This window comes from Lagenorhynchus albirostris, chromosome 2 (assembly GCF_949774975.1).
Source record: "Lagenorhynchus albirostris chromosome 2, mLagAlb1.1, whole genome shotgun sequence".
Lineage (NCBI taxonomy): Eukaryota > Metazoa > Chordata > Mammalia > Artiodactyla > Delphinidae > Lagenorhynchus > Lagenorhynchus albirostris.
Window position 1 is genome coordinate 74,115,830 of NC_083096.1, and position 21,548 is coordinate 74,137,377.

A 21,548-nucleotide genomic window follows, 5' to 3' on the forward strand; every position below is an offset into this window, starting at 1 on the left:
AAGACCTAACAAAATCTTGCCCCAGACAGGAGTCAGACATTTAGGGTTTGAGTCAGCTAGACTATAGTTGCTCGGAAGCATCAAGACAGTTGACTGCAAGAGCTCAATCTCCACTCCTACAAGAACTTGGGGTTCGTCCCACTATCACACAACAGTTATTCATGGCTGCAAAAACAATACATTAGTAGTTTTTTTAATCTTTAATTTTTTTAACCTTTAATATCCCTTTAATACCTACTTACAGCTGTTCTATTCTAGATAATATGTAATGATAATAGTACAAAACTAATTTCATATCAATGTTTGTCCTATCTCAAGAGGTCCTGCAAGGAGGTCCCCTGTTCTGTTACCTGAGAACCATTAGGCTCCAACTGCCAATATCACCATATCTCACTGATGCTCTGACAGTATTGTTCTATGACTCCTCCCACTTTTGAGGATTACCCACTATAAAACCAGGCACATAGGGATAGGAGTCAGGAAAAGGAGAGGGCAGGTTGAATCACAGGAAATTAAAGCTCTATATCAGTAAAGGATTTCTAAAACTTTAGAATCATGCCCCCCCACAAAGATTACTCTGTAGATCTCACTTTAAGAAATATTGGTCCCAAAGTCATCTTTTATATCTACTCTTTTATAAATTAAAACTTTATAAAAACAGAACTTCTTTTTGCAGGAGTAATTTGCAATTGAAGACGCATCATAAACTTGAGTACTCCCGCTCTTAAGAATATAACTATGAATTCCCAGAGGCTCTCAGAATCCAGTTTGAAAAACATCACCCTAGAAAACACCTGAAACGCAAACTAAGGTCCAAAACTGAGAGGGCTGCCAAACACAAAAAGCAAAATTAAAGCAAGGAGCAGATGAATAACATAAATTGGCCAGGAATGGGGAGCATTAAATCTTAGAAAATGGCAAAAGTATGAGACATCTGATTCTAACCAACCCTGCCCCTGAGTATTTCCAAAGCTTCAGATCTAAGATTTTTATTTCCTCAAGTCCTTTCTCCTAACACCAGCCCATTGTGCTCTTAACCAAGTTCCCAAAGATGAAGGAAAACTTAAAATTTCTTTCCTCTGTTTCACCTCATAGTTCTCAGCTTCTCCCTAACTTTCCTGTTGCCTGGTTATAATTATAGCTTTCTATTCTTCTAACCTTTTAGTGATTCTCCTCTAGGCATTTATAGTGATTTCCAGCCCCATCCTCCAAGCTCTAGAGCATTTAGCTATTCTCATTTCAAAGGCCTGAAACTCATTAACTCCTAACAAAGTAATAGATGTTGTTATTATGCTTCCTAAAATTATAGCACCACAGAATGGTGATATTAAATAGAAAAAAATGTGTCCCTTCTTAAAACCTTTTAATCCTTCCCATCACCTCAGATAGTCTGATAAGTACAATTTCATGGACTAAGTCTTCCCATCTCTCCCATATCTCCTCAGGCTCCTACCATATCAGTCTCACCAAGCAAAGATATCAAGTCTCAGGCTAGAGAGGCACTTCCTGCAAGTCAGGCACCAATTGGGGACTACTTCATCATTCCTAAGGGAACAGAAAGAACTAGACCTGGGCTAGGAAGGAAGCATCTCCCTTGGGCGCCCCATAATATGGCCTCCCTCCCCTCCCCCCTAGCCTATGTCCTGAAACCGACAGTGACAGACACGTTCAACTCCCACTCTTTATTGGGACAAAGGAAGAAGAAGGCAGACCGACACCACAGGCCCACCCGCCAGGGGTGTCCAGACTTCAGCACCTAGTACAGCATGAGTATATCATAAATACAGGCAACATGGGATGGGTGAAGTGGGTAAAGTTTCCATACACAGGAAGAAGCCTAGAGGCCCTTCTAGTCTTGGAAACTGAGGCATACACTGCACTGCCACAGTCTACTTACAGATGAAAAAGATAGAGGGGGGCGAGATTTGCATTTTGCAGATAGGGAGCTATTCCCTACTGCGCGTTGGAAAGAGGAAAGAGATTGCATGGAGGGAAATGCCTTTTTATACATCTGGAAGAAGAGCAGATTTCACCTTATAGATGGGTATGGGAGGGAAGGAGGAAAGTTTATTTTACATGTTAGCAGAAATGGATGTGGGAGGAAAGTGTCATTTTGTAGACAGGGAAAGTACTTCGGGGATGATCAGTTTACATGGGGGAGAGAGCTCACAGGCCATTCCATTCCCAGGTGACAGGAGGGAGAGAGGTGCAGGAAAGGAAAAGGTCCTAGGCCTAGAGAACAAGAGAGGTGTACCCCACAGGCACCAGCCCCTCCACTCCATCCTTCCCACAGCGGAGCCAGTCCTCATCCACAGTCGCGATGACATGCAGCACTTCCCCATGCCGGAAGCTCAGCTGGTCAGGTCCTGCAGCATTGTGGTCACAGAGAGCTCGGACTGCCCTATAAGGAGCCAGAGGGAGATGCTGGGATGAAGTGAGGCAGGGGTGCCCAGCTGTCCCCAGCCTCACCTTCCCACTGTATGGTATGTCCCTGTTGGTTCAGCTCAGTAAACATCAGTTGGGCTCTGGAAGAGACATGGGGACCACATGTTGATTCTATTCGGGCCCCCAGCCCTCTCCTGAGCTCCAAACCCACTCTTTAGCTGCTTATTTGATGCAATTTGCACTTCTCTGGTGCTTCAAATTCAACATATGCAAACAAAATGACTCATCTTAACCCTCCAAACCAGTCCCCTTGTGTCCCCTATAGTGGTAAATGGCATCACCTTCCACCCAGTTGCTCCTGGCAAAAACCAGGCTGTCTCAGTCTTTATATCCAGTCGATCACCAAAACCTGTTTGATGTTTGTATCTCCCACCACTTTATCTATCTTTCTCTTCAACCCCACTGCCATTGTCCTCATTTAGGCCTCTCTACTCTTTCTCTGGACCATTGGTATATGATCTAACTGGTGTGCCTGAACCTTGACAACCCTGTCCAGCTCCATTCTCCAAACAGCAGTCAGAGCTGTTTAAGTCTAAAACTTAAAACTAGCAAGCCTGTTGTCACCAGACTTCAGACCCTTCAATGGCTCCCACTGCCTTGGAGTGATGTCCAGATTTCTTAGCTGGCCTACTGAAGCCATCAGCCTCCCTAACACCACTGCCAGCATCCTCCACTCCAGCCACAACTAATCATGTACTCATAGTTCCTCACTTACCACACCTGGGCTTCTCTACCTTTGCATCCTGTCCCTTCAGATGCACACCCACACCATCACTAGGCCTTCTCTGAGTCCCCAGACCTGGGGAAGAAGCCCTGTCTCTATGGCTCCAAAGGACTCAGTCTTCCTTTCCTAGAGTCTTTCCCACACAGAATTGTAAATGCTCGTTTATTCACTGGTATCCCCACTGGAATACAAGCTCCTTGTGGGCAGGGACTCCCAACAGGTTTTCCTTTGCATTCCCTCCCCCAGCATAATGCTAAGCACATAGTAAGTACCTGAAAAGTAATCGAATGGAAAATCAAGAAGCCTAATTCAATGGATTGAGAGAACCGAAGCCAGACCCTAAAGTCAACGCAGCCCCTCATACCAAATTAGAAGACCCCACTAAAGAGAAGAACAGTGCCCCAGTGGACACACGTGTGCATTCGTATACACATAACATAATAAAAGTTACCACTAACTGGGCACCTTCTGTGTGCCAAATGCTTTTATATTGAATAAAAGCACGTTTAGTCTTCATGACAACCATAACAAAAGTATAAATTATCCTCTTTTTACAGAGAAAGAAACTAAGGTTCAGAGAAATTAGCGTCACACCAATAATAAATAGCAAAGATGCAACGCAAACCAAGCACTGACTTTACAGCCCAAGGCCGTTTACACCGCCTCCCATCCACTCTGTGAAGACAGAAAAACACATAGGTATAACACGCACACCACTTTCTCCCCGACCCTCCTTACCTGTGGGTCTGCGCTGTGCTGGGTGCCGAGACCTCAAGTTCCTTAGGAGAAGAGGGAGTCTCGGGAGGTGCCCCCCGCTTCACCAGAGCCAACACACTCACTGTCGGGGGCAGCCAGCTGGATGGTCTCCTGGAGGAAAGGATGCAGGGTCACAGAGGTCAACCCACCTCCATAAAAAGAACCCAAGTACCCAGGACTTTGGAGGGAGGAAGAGGCTGAGGGACGCAACTGTGGTTCAAAAGAGGTCAGGATTGGTCACTGCTGACGGCAGAGTGGCAGTTGTGGGACAGTTACCTTTAGGGTGACTAGGGAGGTGACAACGAACGTCTACAACACCAAAAACTACAAAGGGACCTATGGAACCAGCAGGCTTAGATCCAGAGGGTCACTAGAGAGTACCTGAAGCCATTAAAGAGCTACCAATGGTCAAAACCTAGAGCAGGAGTTGGCGAACTTTTTCTTTTTTTCTAAAGGGCCAGAAAGTATTCTTGGCTTTGAGGGCCAAGAGGCAAAATGGACAATATTACGCAGGTATTTACATAACTGTTAAAACTTAACGACTTAAGAATATAACCATTTTTACTTCAGGGCTGTAGAAAAGCCAGACTGTTAACCTCTGACCTAAAGGATCCCTACTGAGTTTCAAATTGGGGTGACTGAGGGAATTCCCTGGTCCAGTGGTTAGGACTCGGCGCTTTCACTGCTGGGGCCCAGGTTCTCAATCCCTGGTCCAAGAACTAAGATCCCACAACCTGTGTGGCACGGCCAAAAAAAAAAAACACAAATTGGGGTGACTGAGGGCTCTGAGAGGAGATCAGAAGTCATGGAGAGGACCAGGAACCCCATTACCTGGACTTTGGGGCTCCACTCTCAGTTTCTGTGAGGCCCCCAGGCACTCCAAACAGTCTCCCCAGCCATACGCCTCTGCCTGGTGCAGCTTCCTCTGCGGGCAGGGACCTCTCCTGTGCGACCTCAGTTGCAGTCCTGTGATGCCTCGATCCCCATCGGGGAAGAGGGAAGCCCTCGGTGCCGCCAGAGGCGTAGACCCGGGAAGCCTGGGTCAGCTGCTCCCACCAGCTGCCTGGGGTAGGAGGGCTTGAGGGGGCCGAAGGGCCTGGAGGGGTCTCCCCAGAAGCCCCCCGGAGGCTCTGGGCCAGCCGACCCCCCCAGTGCAGCATGGCTTGCACAGTCTGCTGCAGGGCTGGAGGCGAGCCTGGGGGGTCAGGGGCCTGAGGCAGGCCCAGGGGCAGGTGGTGGTGGTGCTCAAAAAGCAGGTCCAGGTGGAAGGTGAGCACCGACAACGGCTGCAGCAGGAGCAGCAGCTCCGTGGACAAGGAGGGGCAGCCGCCCTGGGCCAGGGAGAAGAAGCCGGTGGGCAGGTACAGAAGGGACAGCAGGCCTGGGAAAGAGCAGGCTAACATCAGCCCCTGCTCTGGGCCTAGTCCAGAGCATCAGCCCACCAATCGGCGAACATCCTCCCAGGCCTCTTACTATGCTGGGCACTGGGGCAGAGAGAGGGGGACACGGAGGGGTGCAGAGCTGCCACATCCCCGCCTGTGTGGAACCACGGCCTAGAGAGGGAGACACACGTAGAACGTGTGGTGACAAATCTATAACGAAAAGGAGGACTTGAGGGCCATGGGAGCAAAATGGGCGAGCGGGGTGCGGAATGGGGGCGAGTTAGCCCAGTTTGAGGTGGGGGTAGAGCCTCGCTGAAGAAGGACCCAAAGGATGAATGAAAGTTAATGAGGAGGCAGGAGGGGCAGGAAGCCCTATTCTAGGTGGAGGGATAGTAAAAATAGGGCCCTGGGGCAGGAAGAACAGGAAAGGAAGACTGTCACAGGACCAGGGAAAGCCCCAGACCTGAAGGCAGCGAGCAGAAGAAGGCAGAGGCCAGATAACCAAGACTTTGAAGGTTACAGTGAGGATTTGGGTCGTTCCTCCTATGGACAATAAGACTCCTTGAAAGAGTTTTAAGCAAGAGAGTAGTAAGATCTGGCACCAGGGGGAACCAACAGAAGAGATCCCTTCCCCCACCGGCCCCAGCCTAGCACCCCCATCCTCTCCCATCTGAGCCTCTGACCTGCATCTTCCTGGAGACTGGAAAACCACAGCTCCAACTGCTTAGTGCTGGGGGAGAGAGGAGGGAACAGAAGTTCAAGGAGGTGGAGGACTCCAGCCCCCTGTGGGTGGAGGATGGGAGATGAGACTGGAAGAGGGAAGGCCTTTTCTGGGGACATGGGGCACCCACCATGTGTCCCACCCATGACACTCCTGCCATCTCCAGGCCATGGGAGGGATGCCAGAAAGAAGGCCACTCACTTGAGGAGGCCCAGGATGAAGGCATGGAAGCGGCTACGGCTGCTTCTTAGCAGGGCCAGACGGCTGACCTGGCCATACAGGGTTCCGAGGGAACGGGCGCTGGAGCCTGAGGACACAGGGCGCAGTCAGCCAGGCCCAGTCCCTGCCCCAGTCCCTGCCCCCACCCACCCAGCCCCACACTCCTCCCCCTTCACCTGGCTTCACAGACGCCTCCACCACGCTCCAGGGGCTGCTCCGGCGCTGCCCAGTGATGAGGTCTTTCCGGAAAGGCTTCAGCCCGTCGGCCACCAGGGCATGGAGGGCCGGACAAAGGGTGGTCAGCACGAGGTGCCCCACATCTGGGCTCAGACGGCTATCCCCCAACTGGGCCTGGAGGCAGTGCAATGGGCATGGGTCCAGAGATACCTCCAGCCTTCTCCCCGCCGATTGCTCCTGCACCTCAGAGCTACATTCACCTCCTCAACCCCAACGCCCTTCCCACAGGCACCTTCACCTTCTGCACTAAGTTCCGGGCGGCCCCAAAGTGCGAGATGATTTTATCCACTGAAGCGCTGACAGCTATCAGGAGACCTGGGTGGGGGCCAGGGAAGGGAAGAAGCGTCAAAGCCCCCTGTCTCTCCCTAGGCAAACCCCAAGGGACTTGGAGAGCCCGGTTTACACAATTTGACCCTGAGAGAGGAGGGCCTAAGCGAGGGGAAGTTGATTCCCAAACCAAGGGTCGGAAGTCAGGGTGTCCTACCTTTTTTCTGCTCCTGCAGCTGGCCAGTCCCACTCTGGGCTTCTGCCATCCACAGTCGCTGGTCCCCGGGGACGCCGGTGAACGACCAGGAACTACGGACTGGGGTAAGGGAAGAAGAACGCAGTGACACCGGGGGTTACCCCAAGGACTCCAGGCTTCCACACGGGTCATCTCCCGCGGGTCTGCAGCATCCCTGCCCTTGAAGTCTTGGGAAAGGGAGCACAGGGCTGGGTGGAGCATAGGGCAGCTCGACCCAGGCTCCCAGAGTGAAATCCTGCACATATCTCAGCACTGCCATCCTGCTCCCCACTTCCCGGTTCCTATTTCCCTTCCTCACGGCCCAGCTCCTCGATCCCGGAAGTCCCGACGTGGGGCAGCCGCGCTCACCTCCCGCCTGCCAGGCAGAGGCCTGTAAGGCGGGAGATGACAGGGCGAGGGAAGGGAGGGGCAGCCTTGTGCCCGCCGCCTGGGGCCCTTGTCAGGTCTGCAGGGACCCAAGGAGCACGTGGGGAGCCTGGACCAATGGAAAGACAGACAGACGGGAAAGGGAGGAGAGACAGGGGGAGAGGAGACCCAAGGATTGGGAGGCTGGAAGGCGCCGGAAAGGGGAAACCGGGGTCCTGCGCCAGCATCTCGGAGGAGGGTGCCCGCTGCAGCCCACGTGGGGCTGGCCCCATGGAGAAGGAGTGACTAGAACCCCCTCAGCCAATGAGCTCAGCGAACTTCACCCTCTACCCTTCCCGAGCAAGGTGGGGATCAGGCTCGAACTGCACTGGCCAGAGAATTCCACAGAGGGTGTGACCCAAGGTCCTTACCAATGGACTTGCTGGGACTCCCTTAAACGCATGAAAGCCTGCTAAGCCCGTATCCACTATGCCCGGGCCTCGAGGGAGAGTGGCCGGGCCACGAAGCGGAAAAAGCAGCAACCTTTGCCCAGTACAGGGAGCCAGCAGGGCCAGACTCCCCAGTACCAATGAACTTAGAATCCGCCCAGGTTGAAGGGCAGGACCCAAAATAGGTCTGGGCGAGGATGGGTGGGGCTTTGGAGTGGGCGGGGCAGCCCCGCCTGAGGCGTGGCCCGCGGGGCTGGCCCGGGTCCTTCTTACGTAGCCTGGGAGGAGGCGGTGGGCTCCTGGTCCAGCGAGGGGCCTTCGGCGGACGAGGTGGCCGTGGCAGCGGGGGGGCGGGTACCTGGCGGAGTGGGGAAGCCGCGGCGGGGAAGGTGCTACTTCTGGGAAAGAGCGGGGACAGCAGCAGTGCCAGCTCAGGGCTGGCCAGGCAAGGCAGGTCCCCCCTAGCCGGAGGCGAATAGGCCCCCACCGGGGACAGGCGGACAGGCAGCAGCTGCTCCTCTGGGGGACTCGGCGCCCCCAGTAGCCGCAGCCCAGCGCCGGGCCAGCCGGCCAGAGGCGCCAGGAGCAGAGACCCAGCTGCGGCCGCGCCCCCACCCTCCAACAGGGGGCGCCCGTCAGCCGAGAACCGGAAAACCAGAGGCCGAGGGAGCGGGAGGGGACTGGCTGCAGGCAGGATTGGCGGGGCAGGTGCGGAGGGGAAGGAGGCCAGCGGGATGGGCAGCCAGGCAAGGAGGGGCGGGAGAAAGAGGGAGCAAAGAGTTAGTCCCGTAACCCAAGGACCCACCCAGTTTCCCTTTCCCGGAGCGCTCCGTGGTAGAAGGGGACGGGAAGGATGGGTGACACAGAATGGAGGGGAGACAGGGGGTCGGGTTGGAAGCTTTGGAGGTGTGGGCGAGGCCAAAGCCCAGCCCTCCTCTCGCTACCTCCTGTGGCCTCTTACCCTCAACGCCGGCCTGCGGGCCTGGTTCCTCCGGCTCCTTTGCGGCTGGGGCCTCCTCACCAGCAGCTGGGCTCCCCGCCCTGCCCTCTTCGGGCTGCCCCTCTGCTATGGGCTGCAGCCCAGGTCGGTTCTTCTTCCTCCGTGGAGGGACGGGTGGAGGTGGGGGCCGGGGCGGGACCAAGGACCAGCCAGCTGGGGGGTCTCGGGGCGGGACTGGCGGGGGCGGGGCCCGGCTTCGGGACCTGAGTTCCTTGAAGGTGGTGACTTCCCGGGGAGGCGCCGGGGAGCCACCGAGCGACCCCGTGGGGGGCAGCTCGGTGTCTGGCGAGAAGACGATGAGCCAGTCACTGCGGTCTTTCTTGGCCTGCGGCACGAGGGGCAGCCCTGGGCCCCGCTTGCGCTTCTGGGCCAGCTCGTGGAAGGACGTGATTGTCCGGTGGGGCACCGGCTCCTTGCTGACGTCACTTCTCCATTCCCCATCAGTTTTCCCTGCATCTGTTTTGGAGCCCGTATCAGGTATTCCTGTATTGGTCTTCCAACCGGAGTCGAATTTTCCAGGTTCAGTTTTCCAGCTAGAGTTAATATTCCCATTGACTTTCCAATCAGAGTTATTGTTCTCAGTGATTTTCCAGCCAGCTTCAGTTTTCTCTTTGTCAATTTTCCAAATGGGGTTGATTTTCCAACTGGGTTCGGTTTTCCCAGCATCGATTTTCCCATCATCAGCCTCTAGGAGGTCAGAGGTAGGGAGGTCCTGCTCCTCAGCCTCATCCTCTTCCTCTAGTCCTGGGGAAGGCAGGTCCTGGCAGGTGGTCAGGGCATTGCAGTTGGAGTCCAGGCCAGAGCCAGGTGGAGAGGAAGCTTCAGAGCAGGAATCAGGAGAGCAACAAAAGCTGTCTGGGGAGCAGGCGCCTGGACCTGCAGAAGCCAGTGGGGAGCCTTGCTCCAGAGGAATGATGCTGGGCTGAGGGTGGACATCCTCATTGCCAGGGAGGTCCCTGGAGTAGACCGAGATGGGGGACTCATCAGGGCTAAGATCTGAGCAGGAGCTGAGAGAGGAGGAGCAACCCGGGTCTGAGGGAGAGGCAGCCCCCTCTTCGTCCTGTGCTGGGTCCTGCCGGTTTTCTAGGCCTGGCCCATGCTCCTGGCAACATCGGCAGGGAACGGCTGGGCTGTTGGAATTGGCGTCCACCAAGGTCCCGCTGCAGGGGCCCCGGCTCTCCTTGCCCCCAGTGTCACCTGGGGGAGGGGATGTGCTCAAGGGCCCCTCCCGAAGCTCCGGACGGCGGGACAAGTGCAGGCCCAGAGAGACATGCTGGAGGTGGATGTGGTTGAGGTTGCAGAGTAAAGCCCTCTGAGGGGACAGCATGGTGCCAGCGGCGACGGGATGGCCTCTAGAGAATGAGGAGGAGCAGGCCTCTCACATCCACCTACCTGGCAACCGCAGATGCAGCCCTAGAAGACAGGGATGGTGAAACCCAGCCAGTGAGGGAGCGGGCCGCGGGAAGGACACGGAGGTGACTGACGGCTGGGGCAGGCCTGGAAAGGCGCCTTGGACAATATTTAAATGAGATGCAAATAGACATCGACTGGCCATTAGTTTCCGCTGCAGTGTTTGCAGGTGGAGTCGAATGTAACCCCCCAGGAATGGGGCGGGGAGGGTCAGAGAATGCGGCTGCGCTCTCGATCTCCTTGGAGGTGCAGGGGCTTGGAAAAGAATGGGGCCCAGAATGGACTCCGGGTCCTCTCTGCTGCAATCTGGCTCTGCTCCCCAGCCTGCCCCTCACTCCCAGGGGAAGGGGTCAAGGGACGCCCCGCCCAGATGCTCTGAAATTGGGTGGTGGGGAGGCTCGTCTGGCTGGTTGATGCAGGAAAGGGGCGGGCGTGGGGGAAAGGACGGAGCAGCCGTCATCAAGTCAACTCCGCCTGGCAGTTGGGCCAGCCGGCACAGACCCCGAGCTCCGGCCTCCAGCCACGGTGCATGTTCACCCTGCTCCGAAAACCAGCGCGTCTATCCATTCTCTCCCCATTTGTCTCTATCATCCAGCTACCACCCCACCCCTTCTCTATTCATTTTTTACCGCTAACCTCTCTTGCCCCACCCGGCGTGCCCCAACCCGTCCATCCACACCCACAGGACGAGCCATCCTCACCAGGGTCCTCCTGCAACCGCTCCAGCGTCTGCTCCTTCGCAGCTCGGGTCCCCGCCCGGCCTGCACAGACTGGAGGGGAGGGGAGCTGGGACAACCGGCGCCAGCGCTGCGCAGCCGCGCCCCTTCACGCATGGGCGTGGCGTGGCTCAGACCCAGCCCCCAGCGCTTGACGTCTCGCCTGTGTCACCCACCCAGGCCCGGCTCAATGGCTTTTGATGCAGCCTAAGCTTTCAGTCCCAAGAGGGTCCTGAAGCCAAGGCCCGAGGTCCTCGCTTCCATGCAACTGCCCCCCACCCTGCCCATTCTAGACAGAGCTGCGCCCCTGGCTGGCACAAGCAGGAACAGAAGAACCACAGGTTAGACAACAATTTATTGAGAGCCTCCCCCTCCACCTTCACAGTCTCTAAGTCACTTTTTCCGCTTGTAGATCTTGTTTGCTAGCCCCAAGAAGATGGCTGGGGGCAGGGGCGCAGCATACTGCTCAATGAGACCCATAATGTGGCTGTAACTGTGTTCCTCGTACTGCGTGAACACAGCCCGAAGATTCATCTCCTCGTATAGCGCCTTTACCCGGGCCACCTTCTCGGCCTCCTTCTGCCCATAGTTCTCCTGAAGGATTGGAGGCAGGAAAATGGGCTTATTAATCTCCCCCCAGCACCTCCAGGTCCCCTCTCCTTCCCCCATCCAGATATTCCAGAACATCTCCAATGCCATTCACTCCATCCCTGCCTCCAGTTTCAAGTGTCTCTTAGTATCTAAGATCTTGAACCTCCCCCTCCCCCTCCCCATCCCAAATGCTCAGATAGTGGCTCAGGCCTCAGTTTCCTCTAGTCCAGGGTTTCCCAACCCTTGGCACATTTGAAATTTTGGGCTGGATAATACTTTGTGTGGAAAGCTACTGTATGCATTGTAAGATGTTGGGCAGCATCTCTGGCCTCTACCCACTAGAAATACCTGTGGCACATGCACACACACCAAGTTATGACCAAAAAAAATGTCTCCTGACACTGCCAAACGTCCTCTGGGGGGTCAAAATCACCCTCACTGAAGAACCACTGCTCTATCCCCTTTTTCAGCAGCTCAGGGATCCACAGCCCTCTCTCAGGCACCTGCAGGATCTGGCGCTGTTCCGGAGAGGCCCGTTGCAGACACTGAACCACCAGCCAGCTGCACTTGTTGTCCTGGATGTCAGTGCCGATCTTGCCCGTCACACTGGGATCCCCAAAGAGATCAAGGTAATCATCCTGGGTGGGGGCAGGTGCGGAAAAGGAGGAATGGAGAGGCTCCGAGGCAGGGAAAGAGGAAAGTTGGAGCCTTTTCTCTGCCAGTGCCTCATGCCTTCCTACCTGAATCTGAAAGAACTCTCCCATCTCCAGCAGGATCTTCTTGGCATTGGCATGCTCCTTCTCCCCATCAATGCCCGCCTACGGTGAAAAGGGGATTAACAAGCCATACACCAGAGGTGCCTTCATCTTCCTGTGGCCGCTTCATTCCACGAGGTCTTGCCCCAGTGCAGCCCCCAAATCTTCAGTCCTCTCCTTTCAGACATCCCTGGCTTCCCTGATCTAGGAAATCCTGACTGGTGGCCCAGCCCCTATCCCACTTATTTTAGCTGGGTCTTCCTGTGAGTCATAGCAGAGGTGAGTCCATTCTGGAGGCCCTCAGACTATCTCTTCTCTCACAAGGCTCAGTCCCTGAGTCACTCTGATCCTTCTTCCTAATCTTTTTGCCATTTCCAAATTCTTTCAGGATGAAAAGGAAACTTGGAGAAGGTCAGCACAGACAGTTAATCCCACTGACCACCTCCGAATCCAGTCTCCTCCCTCTCAGCCTGAATTATATCCTCCCCACGCCTATCCGTACTCAGAGGGAGGATTTATTGTTCCCCCTTGATGGGCCATCCACATTCATATTAACCACTCAGTTAATTTTCACAAAAGTTCCATGGGTGGGGATTTTTATCCTCATTTTACAGCTGAGGAAACAGACTCAGAGAGATTAAGTAACTTGCTCAGGATCACACAGCCATTCAGTGGGGGCACCAGACTGTCCAAAGTTGTCTGCCCTGTGGCCTCCTATCCAAAAGCCCGCATGGGCAAGGCAGCGAGGGTGGGGAGGCTCACTCACCATATACATAGCAGCAGCTACAGGAAGGTAAAAGGAGTAGAAAGCTGTCTTGTACTTGACAATAGATTTGTACCTGAGCACGGGGAGAAGATAAACTCCTCAGAAGGATAATGCCCCCGCCCCAACCCTCCCTCACTGTCCAGATATGGTTCCCATTGTCCCTCACCTCTTTTCAGTGAATCTGCCAAGATCTACATTGCCCTGGGGGGCCGTGATGAGGTCCAGGGTCTGTCCGATCTCAGTCTGATAAGAACTCTAAGGAAGAGGAAAATGGCCCATGACCTGGGCTTTCTCCAGGGCTGGAGAACCCTGAAATCTTGGGCCCTACATCCCATACCAGTTGACACCTGGGCAGTCAGAAAGACAGCAGGAGGGAGAGAGGGGCCCAAGACTCAAGGCCCATCCAGTCACACACACAGTCCCTTACCACTCCTCAGTCACAGAGACACAGAAGCCCCTCTCGCCACCACCACCCTCCCCAATTCCCTTCCTCAATTACTTCCCCATCCAGGCAAACCGAGGTATCTCCTGTGTCTCGAAACAAGCTAGACGAGAATGTCCTACAGAGGCCAAGGCTACTGTGGGCAGCCTCTGGGCACTGAGCCCTGGTCTGCAGCACACCTGCAGGAAGAGCTCAATCAGGTTCATATAATAGGGCTGCTCCCGGCAGTAGAACTTCAGCAGGCGGTAGACACATGCTTCCAGAAGGAAAGCATCATTGATTGCATCCAAACCTATGCCTGGCTGTCAAAGACACAGAAAAATAAGCAATCAGTCTTTGGCCTAGACTCATACCAAGAACCTGTAACTCTGAACACCTCCACAGGCTCCACGTGACCATCTCCCTGTGGCCTGTTCCCATGCCCACCGCTACCTTCCCGCCCACTTTACCTTCTGATACCAGCAGATCTGGCCCCGTCGGGTGAGGGATGAATCCATGATGTCGTCTGACACCACGAAGAAGGCTTGGAGCTAGGAGAACGAAAAGTGGAATAAGAGCCCCAGGGCTCCTTATTACTGTTCCTTCTGCCAGCAACAGAGCTGCTGCTTTTGAGAATCACTGAGCTGGTAAGGAAGGTCAGGATGAGGAGGCCGAGGACTTTTTTTTTTTTTTTTTGCCACACTATGTGGCATGTGGTATCTTAGTTTGCCAACCAGGGACTGAACCCGTGCCCCTGCACTGGGAGCGTGGAGTCTTAACCACTGAACCACCAGGGAAGTCCACCAAGAACTTTTCGTTTGTGCTGTGGGACTTTGGAAAGTTACATGACTTCTCTGGCTCAGGCTTCCCAACTATAAAAAGGGACAAAAACTCCCTTGTTTTCAAAGTAAGAGACACAACAGATCTCTGACATCTCCAGACAAGCAGCCCTAGACAATCCCTGGTTATCAGGGAGATGATGAAACATCTTCATATACTGGACTCTCTTGCGAAAAACTTCAGTGAATGCTTCAAGTAAGATTTCTTCATGCAATTTGACTTTACATGACTTGTGGAACAAAAAAGGCTGTTCCTGTGTCCTCCCCGGGCACTCTGCTTACCTACTCCAGTGACCAGGAACAAAACCCCACCTCAGGGAGCTCGTTAGGGAGCGCAGGTCTAATAGGATGGAACTCAAGTCTGACTTCCGGTAACTTTCACCCATGGGTCTTAAACATCATCAAAGGGCTTCCTCTTCTGAGTGCCAGCCTACTTGAAGGTACCCAAACGTGCTGGTTCCCCACAGGACTGTGAACTCCTTGGAGGCACGGCAATGTGTTTGTCCCCCTGGCACTCCCAGAGCCCAGCACAGCATGGTCCCAGAGTGGGTGTGTCATAAATGTTTGTCTAAGAAATAAATGAGAGAATGAAGCACTGTAACGTCCCCCAGGATACTTCTTGCAGTCAGGCTACACATTCCGGCTCCTTCAAACAGCTTTTGAAGACATGGTTTTTGTTTTCTCTGGGTGTTTTTTTGGCTGCACCACGCGGCTTGCGGGATCTTAGTTCCCTGACCAGGGACTGAACCTGGGCCCTCAGCAGTGAAAGCGCCGAGTCCTAACCACTGGACCACCAGGAATTCCCCGAAGATATAGTTTTGAAATCTTCACCCCACCCTGATCCCTGTATGTGCTCTAGTGGATCTGCATCGCTCAGAGGAAGTGCCCAACACCACCCACCAGCTCACGTGTGGGCAGAGAAAGGGTTATGGCGATCGCTGCTCTTGTTTCAGGCGAAGTCCCTGTGCACCTTGACCTCTGACTTCGCCCTGGGGTGGGACCTGGGTTTTCCACACCGGGGGCACACGTTTTATTTATGATGTGTTTATTTGGAGTGGCATTGTTCCCCTGAAGCCACAGGTCCACTGCCTCCCCTGAGTGATTACAAGGGCCATCTGGTTTCAACCAGCACCACTCAACCAAGATCGTCTCCAAAGGGCGTTCGTTCTGCGGCCTCCCTCAGTCTTCTCTGCCCCCCAACTGCACTTTCTATTTGTTAGGAGAACTTTAAATCTATAGGGATGGTACCACAGTACTGGGTTGCGTTTTTTTAGTCATCTTCCCAGGTACGTACTATAGTGGGAAGTAACGGGAAATATACCACATTACCTATGTAGCATCCTTACCAAAATGTTTACCCTGATTATTTCCTCATAATATTAATCAGACTGCATTGTGAGATACTCTACCAAATAATTGGCCTGGACTTTAAAAAGTCAACTGTGATAGAGGAAGTATTCTAAAGACTGGAGAAAAACTACCAAATGCGATACATTACTCCTGCTTGGATCCTGGATGTTAAAAAAAAAAAAAAAAAACCTATAGTGGACAATTGGGGGGGATTTACAAGTATTTAAATATGGAATATACATTAGATAATATTTTAGTACCAATGTTAAATATCTTGGATGTTGCTATGATCTGGATGTGTCCCCCACCAAAATTCGTATGTTGAAACCCTAACCTTCAAAGATGATGGTATTAGAAGGTGGACCCTTTGGGAGGTGCTTAGGTTATGAGAATGGAAGCCTCGTGAAAGGGATTAGTGCCGTTATGAAAGAGACCCTACAGAGCTCCCTTGCCCCTTCCACCTGAGGACATAGCAAGGAGATGCTGGCTATGAACCAGGAAGAAAGCCCTCAGCCGACCGTGCTGGTGCCTTGATCTTGGACCTCCCAGCCTTCAGAGCTGTGAGATATAAACTTCTGTTGTTTATAAGTTACCCAGCCTGTGGTATTTTGTTGCAGCAGCCCAGACAAAGATGTGATAACAGTATTGTGGTTACATAGGCAAATGTCCTCATTTTTAGGAAGTAAATGCTGAAATAGAAAAATAAGAGATTGAAGGAGATGAGGTAGAAGTGAAAGGAAGATAGAAGCAGAAATTATAACAAAAATCATCCAAAACAATGGTGGACAGCTCAAATGGAATCTTGGGGAAGTGACAGAAGTACAGCTGCGTTTAAGAAAACATGGGGCGGGAGGGGGGGTACTTCCCTGGTGGTGCAGTGGTTAAGAATCCGCCTGCCAATGCAGGGCACGCAGGTTCGAGCCCTGGTCCAGGAAGATCCCACATGCCACGGAGGAACTAAGCCCGTGCGCCACAACTACTGAGCCTGTGCTCTAGAGCCTGTGAGCCACAACTACGTGAGCCCATGAGCCCACGTGCCACAACTACTGAAGCCCGTGCACCTAGAGCCCGTGCTCTGCAACAAGAGAAGCCACCGCAATGAGAAGCCCCCGCACCACAACGAAGAGCAGCCCCCGCTCGCTGCAACTAGAGAAAGCCCGCGCGCAGCAAGGAAGACCCAACGCGGCCAAAAATTAATTAATTTTTTAAAAAAAGAAAACATGGGAGTTTCCTGGTCATCCAGTGGTTAGGACTCGGGGCTTTCACTGCCAGGGCCCAGGGGTCAATCCGTGGTCAGGGAACTAAGATCACGCAAGCCGCGTGGCACGGCCAAAAGAAAAAAACACCCCCAGATGCACCCAGTGCAGCTGAGGTTAACAGCAACCGATTCTACCGGGTGAGCTGTTGGCCCCTCGCACTCTCGCCTCCCTCCGCCCCACAGCTCTGCCCCTCTCCTCCTGCCCTTCCCTCCTTGCCCGCCCTCTGTGTTTATGGGCTCCTCGGCCCCTCCAGATCCCTAGAAGGGCACCAGGGGCCCCGTCCAGAGTGAGGCCATCGTCCTTCTACCTCCTTGGAGGCAAACCCCTATTCTCCAGCCCCATCTCTCTTACAGGCTCCAGATTGGAATTTCCAACACCTGCAGGACAGACAGCTCCACTTGACCTGCTCATACAGAGAATGCGGTGTGGCCAACTCAGCTCGTCACGTCCTCCCTCGGGCCAGCTGCTCCTCTCCGCAGGCCAGAATCACCCGTCATTCGCCAAGCCCTGAGCGTCTTCCCTCCTGGGCTCACTGGCCCCCTCCTCAGGGCCTGGCACCGCCGCCCCCAGAACCTGGTCCCCCTGTCGCTAACGAAGACTTTAGGCCAGGCCAGCAAACCATACACCTTCAAGGGCCAAGTGAGCTTGGAGACAGGAAGATGTGGGATTGGAGCAAGATAAAGACAGACCCACTGTCTGTCCCTGTCTTGGGAAAGTGGCCTCAATTCAACTTCAGCCAACTGTTGCTACATGGGACTCTGAACCCAGATCTAGCAATTTTCCAAGTAATGCTAGAAATCTAGTGTTTTATGTGAAATCTCTTCTTTGTTAGATTTAGGGAACTTAATTTTAAAATATTTTCGAAAACTACCAATGGGCTTCCAGTTTTCAATCTTTGCCACAGAATAACGTTCTAGAAGAACTACCTTACTTCTGCGGCTGTCCTCTGCTCAGAGGAAAGAGTTGACAACTTTATGGCCAGTTCCAAGGCCCTGGCCCACAGCAGGTCTACAGGTGAAATGTGTACCCACTGGCAAAAGAGTTTCCCCACATTTGTTAACCCTTGGAGTAATTCACTAAGTCTGGCTGCAGCACACTAGAGGCACAGAAACACAAACAACCAAGACACCAAGTCTCAGGCCCATCCCTCCTTGCCCCACCCCATCCTACCCAGGGTACCCCCACTCTAGTAAACCTCGTCTTCTCCTGCCCCTCCCCCTCCCTCTTACCAGTTCCACACACCAGCCCACGGTCAGGGCCCGCCGGAGACTTTCAGCATCCTGCTTCCTGGGCTCCACCAGCTCCCGGAACGCTACCAGCACTGTCAAACCCCGATGGTACTTGCCTCCGATGGCATTGTACTCCAGGACCTAGGGGCAAGGGCAGAGCGACAAGGCATCAGGGTCTACAGAGCAGCTATTCTGAGAGTTCTCCTTGCCCTTTCCCACTTCCAACCATGAGACCTAACTTTATCCTCCTCAACCCCAACCCCTCCTTCAGGCAGCCTCTGCAATTGCTATTCTCTTGGCTTCTTCCCAAATCCTGGAGCACAGCTAGAAGTTCTCCAGTCCCCAGGCTCTCTCTGCATTGCCTTCTTCAGTACACTTAAAGGCTCCATACGGGAGATTAAAATCTGCTCCCAAACCCCCAGGACAGGGCTTGAACTGGGCGAAAACTCTGTACATGCTACTGATAGGGACAGAGTAAAAGGACAACGTAGGTGATTAAATAGTTAATCCCACTAGGGGACTGTAAGTAAAGAAAAAAAGTATGGGAGACCCCTGTAAGTTAATGATCACTGAAGAAAGCAGGTTCGCTTAACCACAAAACCAAGCAGGCCTGCTTAGCAACAAAACCATGCAACAGAGCATAAGATATGCCCCAAAACAATAAAATAATGGTGGCATGAGACCCACATCCTGCCCAGTGAGTTCAGTAAGTTAGTGACCCCTAGAACATGCTCTCTGCACACACAAAAAACAATTTATGGAAAGGCGACATTTCAGTGTGAAAGACGCTCATTGTACTAAGACCTGAAATAATTGTTCCATAGCGACACGCCAGTCCTGGCTTAAACACGTAGGGACAAGAAAACTCCCCTGCCCAACCCGGAGGAGGAGGTGATGATGAAAGCATGACATCTACTCAAGAATGAGGAGGAAGGTGGTTTTGTCCTCCTCCCCACTTTTCCTTTGATTATAAAACTGTAGCCCACAGAGTTCTTGGGGTGTGGCACCCTCTCACCCACTGGCTGGTAAGCCTCACAAGCGTTCTATTCTAATAAATCACTTCTTTTCTATCACTTTGCCTCTTGCTGAATTCTTTCTGCGCTGAGACATAAAGAACTGGAGCTCCTCAGAGCCCCCAGAAACACCACCTAGTGGCTTCACTATGGGAATGGCTGGCGTGCTCACGTCTCTCCTTCACCCTGTCCCCAATTCTCCTAACTTCCCCTTCACAGCCCATTCCTCCTTTCTCAGCCACCTCCTCCAACCCACAGTTCAACCTATCTGCAAATGAAAAGCCTCTTTCACTTTATTAAAGACAAGCCCCCTACCCACAGAGTTGGCCAGAGGACAACTTGGAGGGGACCGAGGTTGGGGAACCTACCCCCCAGTCCTCCAATGCCATCCCCTCCTGCTGGGGCTTCTCATTGTGCCTTCTGCTGCCCTGCTGTCAACCAGATCTAATTCACTGGGAAGACTTCCCTTTTAATCTCCATCCCAGTGTAGACAGACATCCTTTTCCTTAGTTTCCCTCAGACAAATGAGACAGCATTTACAAAAAGAATTACTAGATACTCCAAAAGAAAAAAAGAATTAGGCAACTTAAGTATCCCACCAATAGCTCCTGTTCTAGAGCAGGGGTTTCTGATGATACACTAGCTTCACTCAGGCCCACTTCAGACTGCTTCCTCCCAGGTCCCTGACAAGGTAGCACCTTAATGATTTCTGGACACCTAATTCCCTTTCTCAACAAAACTAAAGACTTACCAGGTTCAAGGCCCTCCACCCCCATACAAAGCAGTCTGGCTGGCTCAGCAGAACCACAAGGCAGGATTGATCGGCTGACTAAATATACCTGCCCAGGCCCCAGCCCCTTCAGAGTGGACCCAGAGTCACTCAGATAAAAGCCTGCTCCCATACCTGTCAAAAGTCAGAGCTGGATCCCACAGATGCACAGAGAGTGCAAAGGTTCCCTCTCTCAAGTCGTAAACCCCTCACCTCCTTGAGTCGGGCAATAGCATCTCCTGTCTCTGGGTGTCCAATGTCCTCCTCAGTCAGCACCTTGACAATCTGGGAGAAGTGCTGGATGAAATCCTGCCTTTCTTGGGCATAAACATCCAATTTCTGGTCTCCATTCATTCTGAGGGAGGAGTAAAATGCTCTGACAAGAGGGAGGACAAGTCAGAAACCTAATCAGCTGCTCCCCTCCCCAAGGCCCCTCACCCCGCCAAACTCACCGAGGCTCCTCTGTCCATGCTTGGCACCAGCAGCGGGCACTGTGCCAGGCCCCCAGGACTGGGCACCCATGCACCAGGGAGGGCTGCCGTAGGGAACCCAGCCACCTCTCCCGGGGCACCCAGCAGGGGGCTGGCAGCAAGAAGAACCCCACAGATCTCAGCCAGCGGGACAGGGGCAGCATGGGGGGTGGCCTAGCGAGGGGGCATCAAGCACTCCCTGCAGGAGCAAGCACCAAAGGCAGATGCACGTTGTCAGCTCCCCGGGTCACCCTCCAAACTTTCACCTCCATACCCAGACTGCCCCACTCTCTTCTGGGCTGAGCTTGAGGGCGTTTACAGAAAGAAACGCAGGGAACAAAAAGTATGGCTGGGTGACCAAGACTCAACTGATCACACTTAAAATAAGACGGCTAGAACTTAATGCCACTTAACTTTATCCGGTTGAGAAACCGTCAACGCCTCTTCCAGGGAGCCTCTGGAATTGCTACACTCTTGACTTCTTCCCCCAAGTTCTGGAGCACATGATGAAAGAGTCCAGAGTAAAGGACCTCAGGACTGGGGGCTGGGAGGACCCTTAAATCACCCTATTTTATGGAGGTCAAACTGAGGCTCTAGGAGATAGGAAGATACCTGGGGAGTGTCAGCGCCAAATCTAGAACACAGGTCTCCCCTGGTAGGCGGGGAGAGGGGAGCGCAGGCTCTGAGATGCCTCAAGAAGACAAGTGAAGGCGGAACCCCTGGGTGCTATGGACATGTAGCCTGGGGCTCTGGGACTGGGCGTCCTGAGCCTCACAGAACTGGGACTGCGCAGACAGCCTCGGAGCAACACTGGGTGGGTGGGGAGGGTTCGCAGCAGAAGAGCAAAGCAGGGTGCAGTTATCCTGTGGGGTTTCAGGAAAGCACATGGCAGAGTTCAGGAGTTTCTGCACAGCCACAGTGTCAGTCGGTCCACCAACCCCCAAAACGGGGGAACTCTAACACAACAGACTGGACCTCCTGTGCCTTAAAGTATCGCTACAGAGGTAAGGCCGAGTTTCTAACCCCTGCCAGCCCTCGACCTCTCTCACCTGTTCCTGGACGCCAGTTGCTGCTCCAGATTGTTGGCTGGGTACTCCTAAAAGCCGGACCGCTCGGCGCTCAGCTCCTTGGGACCAGTAGTTCTCGATCTCCTTTCACT

At 53.5% G+C, this 21,548-nt stretch overlaps 2 protein-coding genes, 1 long non-coding RNA gene and 1 pseudogene across 12 annotated transcripts; 2 read left to right on the forward strand and 2 right to left on the reverse strand.

Annotated features, from left to right (window-relative positions):
• Nucleotides 1–1,667: 1,667 nt before the first annotated feature.
• On the reverse strand, nucleotides 1,668–11,144 carry RUSC1 (RUN and SH3 domain containing 1). Of its 8 annotated transcripts, XM_060136721.1 has the most exons (11): nucleotides 10,913–10,985; nucleotides 8,763–10,214; nucleotides 8,075–8,485; nucleotides 6,969–7,067; nucleotides 6,717–6,799; nucleotides 6,424–6,598; nucleotides 6,230–6,335; nucleotides 5,991–6,037; nucleotides 4,757–5,306; nucleotides 3,908–4,036; nucleotides 1,668–2,401 (listed from the first exon to the last, which is right to left on the reverse strand). In XM_060136721.1, exons 2-11 carry the CDS (start codon nucleotides 10,126–10,128, stop codon nucleotides 2,233–2,235), a joined length of 3,135 nt encoding a protein of 1,044 aa, XP_059992704.1. In that variant the 5' UTR covers nucleotides 10,129–10,214; nucleotides 10,913–10,985; the 3' UTR covers nucleotides 1,668–2,232. The 8 variants fall into 8 exon arrangements, with proteins under 8 accessions (XP_059992704.1, XP_059992655.1, XP_059992664.1 ...); XM_060136672.1 differs by lacking the exon at nucleotides 8,075–8,485 and having other exon boundaries at nucleotides 10,913–10,978; XM_060136681.1 differs by lacking the exon at nucleotides 8,075–8,485 and having other exon boundaries at nucleotides 6,723–6,799; nucleotides 10,913–10,977.
• On the forward strand, nucleotides 9,019–11,138 carry LOC132515454 (putative uncharacterized protein RUSC1-AS1; annotated as a pseudogene).
• Nucleotides 11,145–11,263: 119 nt separating the features above from the next.
• Nucleotides 11,264–21,548, reverse strand: FDPS (farnesyl diphosphate synthase). Of its 3 annotated transcripts, none has more exons than XM_060136734.1 (10): nucleotides 21,439–21,548; nucleotides 20,133–20,295; nucleotides 18,138–18,278; nucleotides 13,931–14,011; nucleotides 13,661–13,783; nucleotides 13,206–13,294; nucleotides 13,040–13,112; nucleotides 12,259–12,336; nucleotides 12,022–12,156; nucleotides 11,264–11,521 (listed from the first exon to the last, which is right to left on the reverse strand). In XM_060136734.1, the coding sequence occupies exons 2-10, from the start codon at nucleotides 20,271–20,273 to the stop codon at nucleotides 11,321–11,323; spliced, it is 1,062 nt and encodes a 353-aa protein (XP_059992717.1). In that variant the 5' UTR covers nucleotides 20,274–20,295; nucleotides 21,439–21,548; the 3' UTR covers nucleotides 11,264–11,320. The 3 variants fall into 3 exon arrangements, with proteins under 3 accessions (XP_059992717.1, XP_059992727.1, XP_059992714.1); XM_060136744.1 differs by having other exon boundaries at nucleotides 20,133–20,274; nucleotides 21,439–21,500; XM_060136731.1 differs by lacking the exon at nucleotides 21,439–21,548 and adding an exon at nucleotides 20,372–21,139.
• Nucleotides 12,290–14,900, forward strand: LOC132512829 (uncharacterized). Its single transcript, XR_009538355.1, has 2 exons — nucleotides 12,290–12,552; nucleotides 13,866–14,900. It is a non-coding gene; the product is annotated as an uncharacterized LOC132512829 (long non-coding RNA).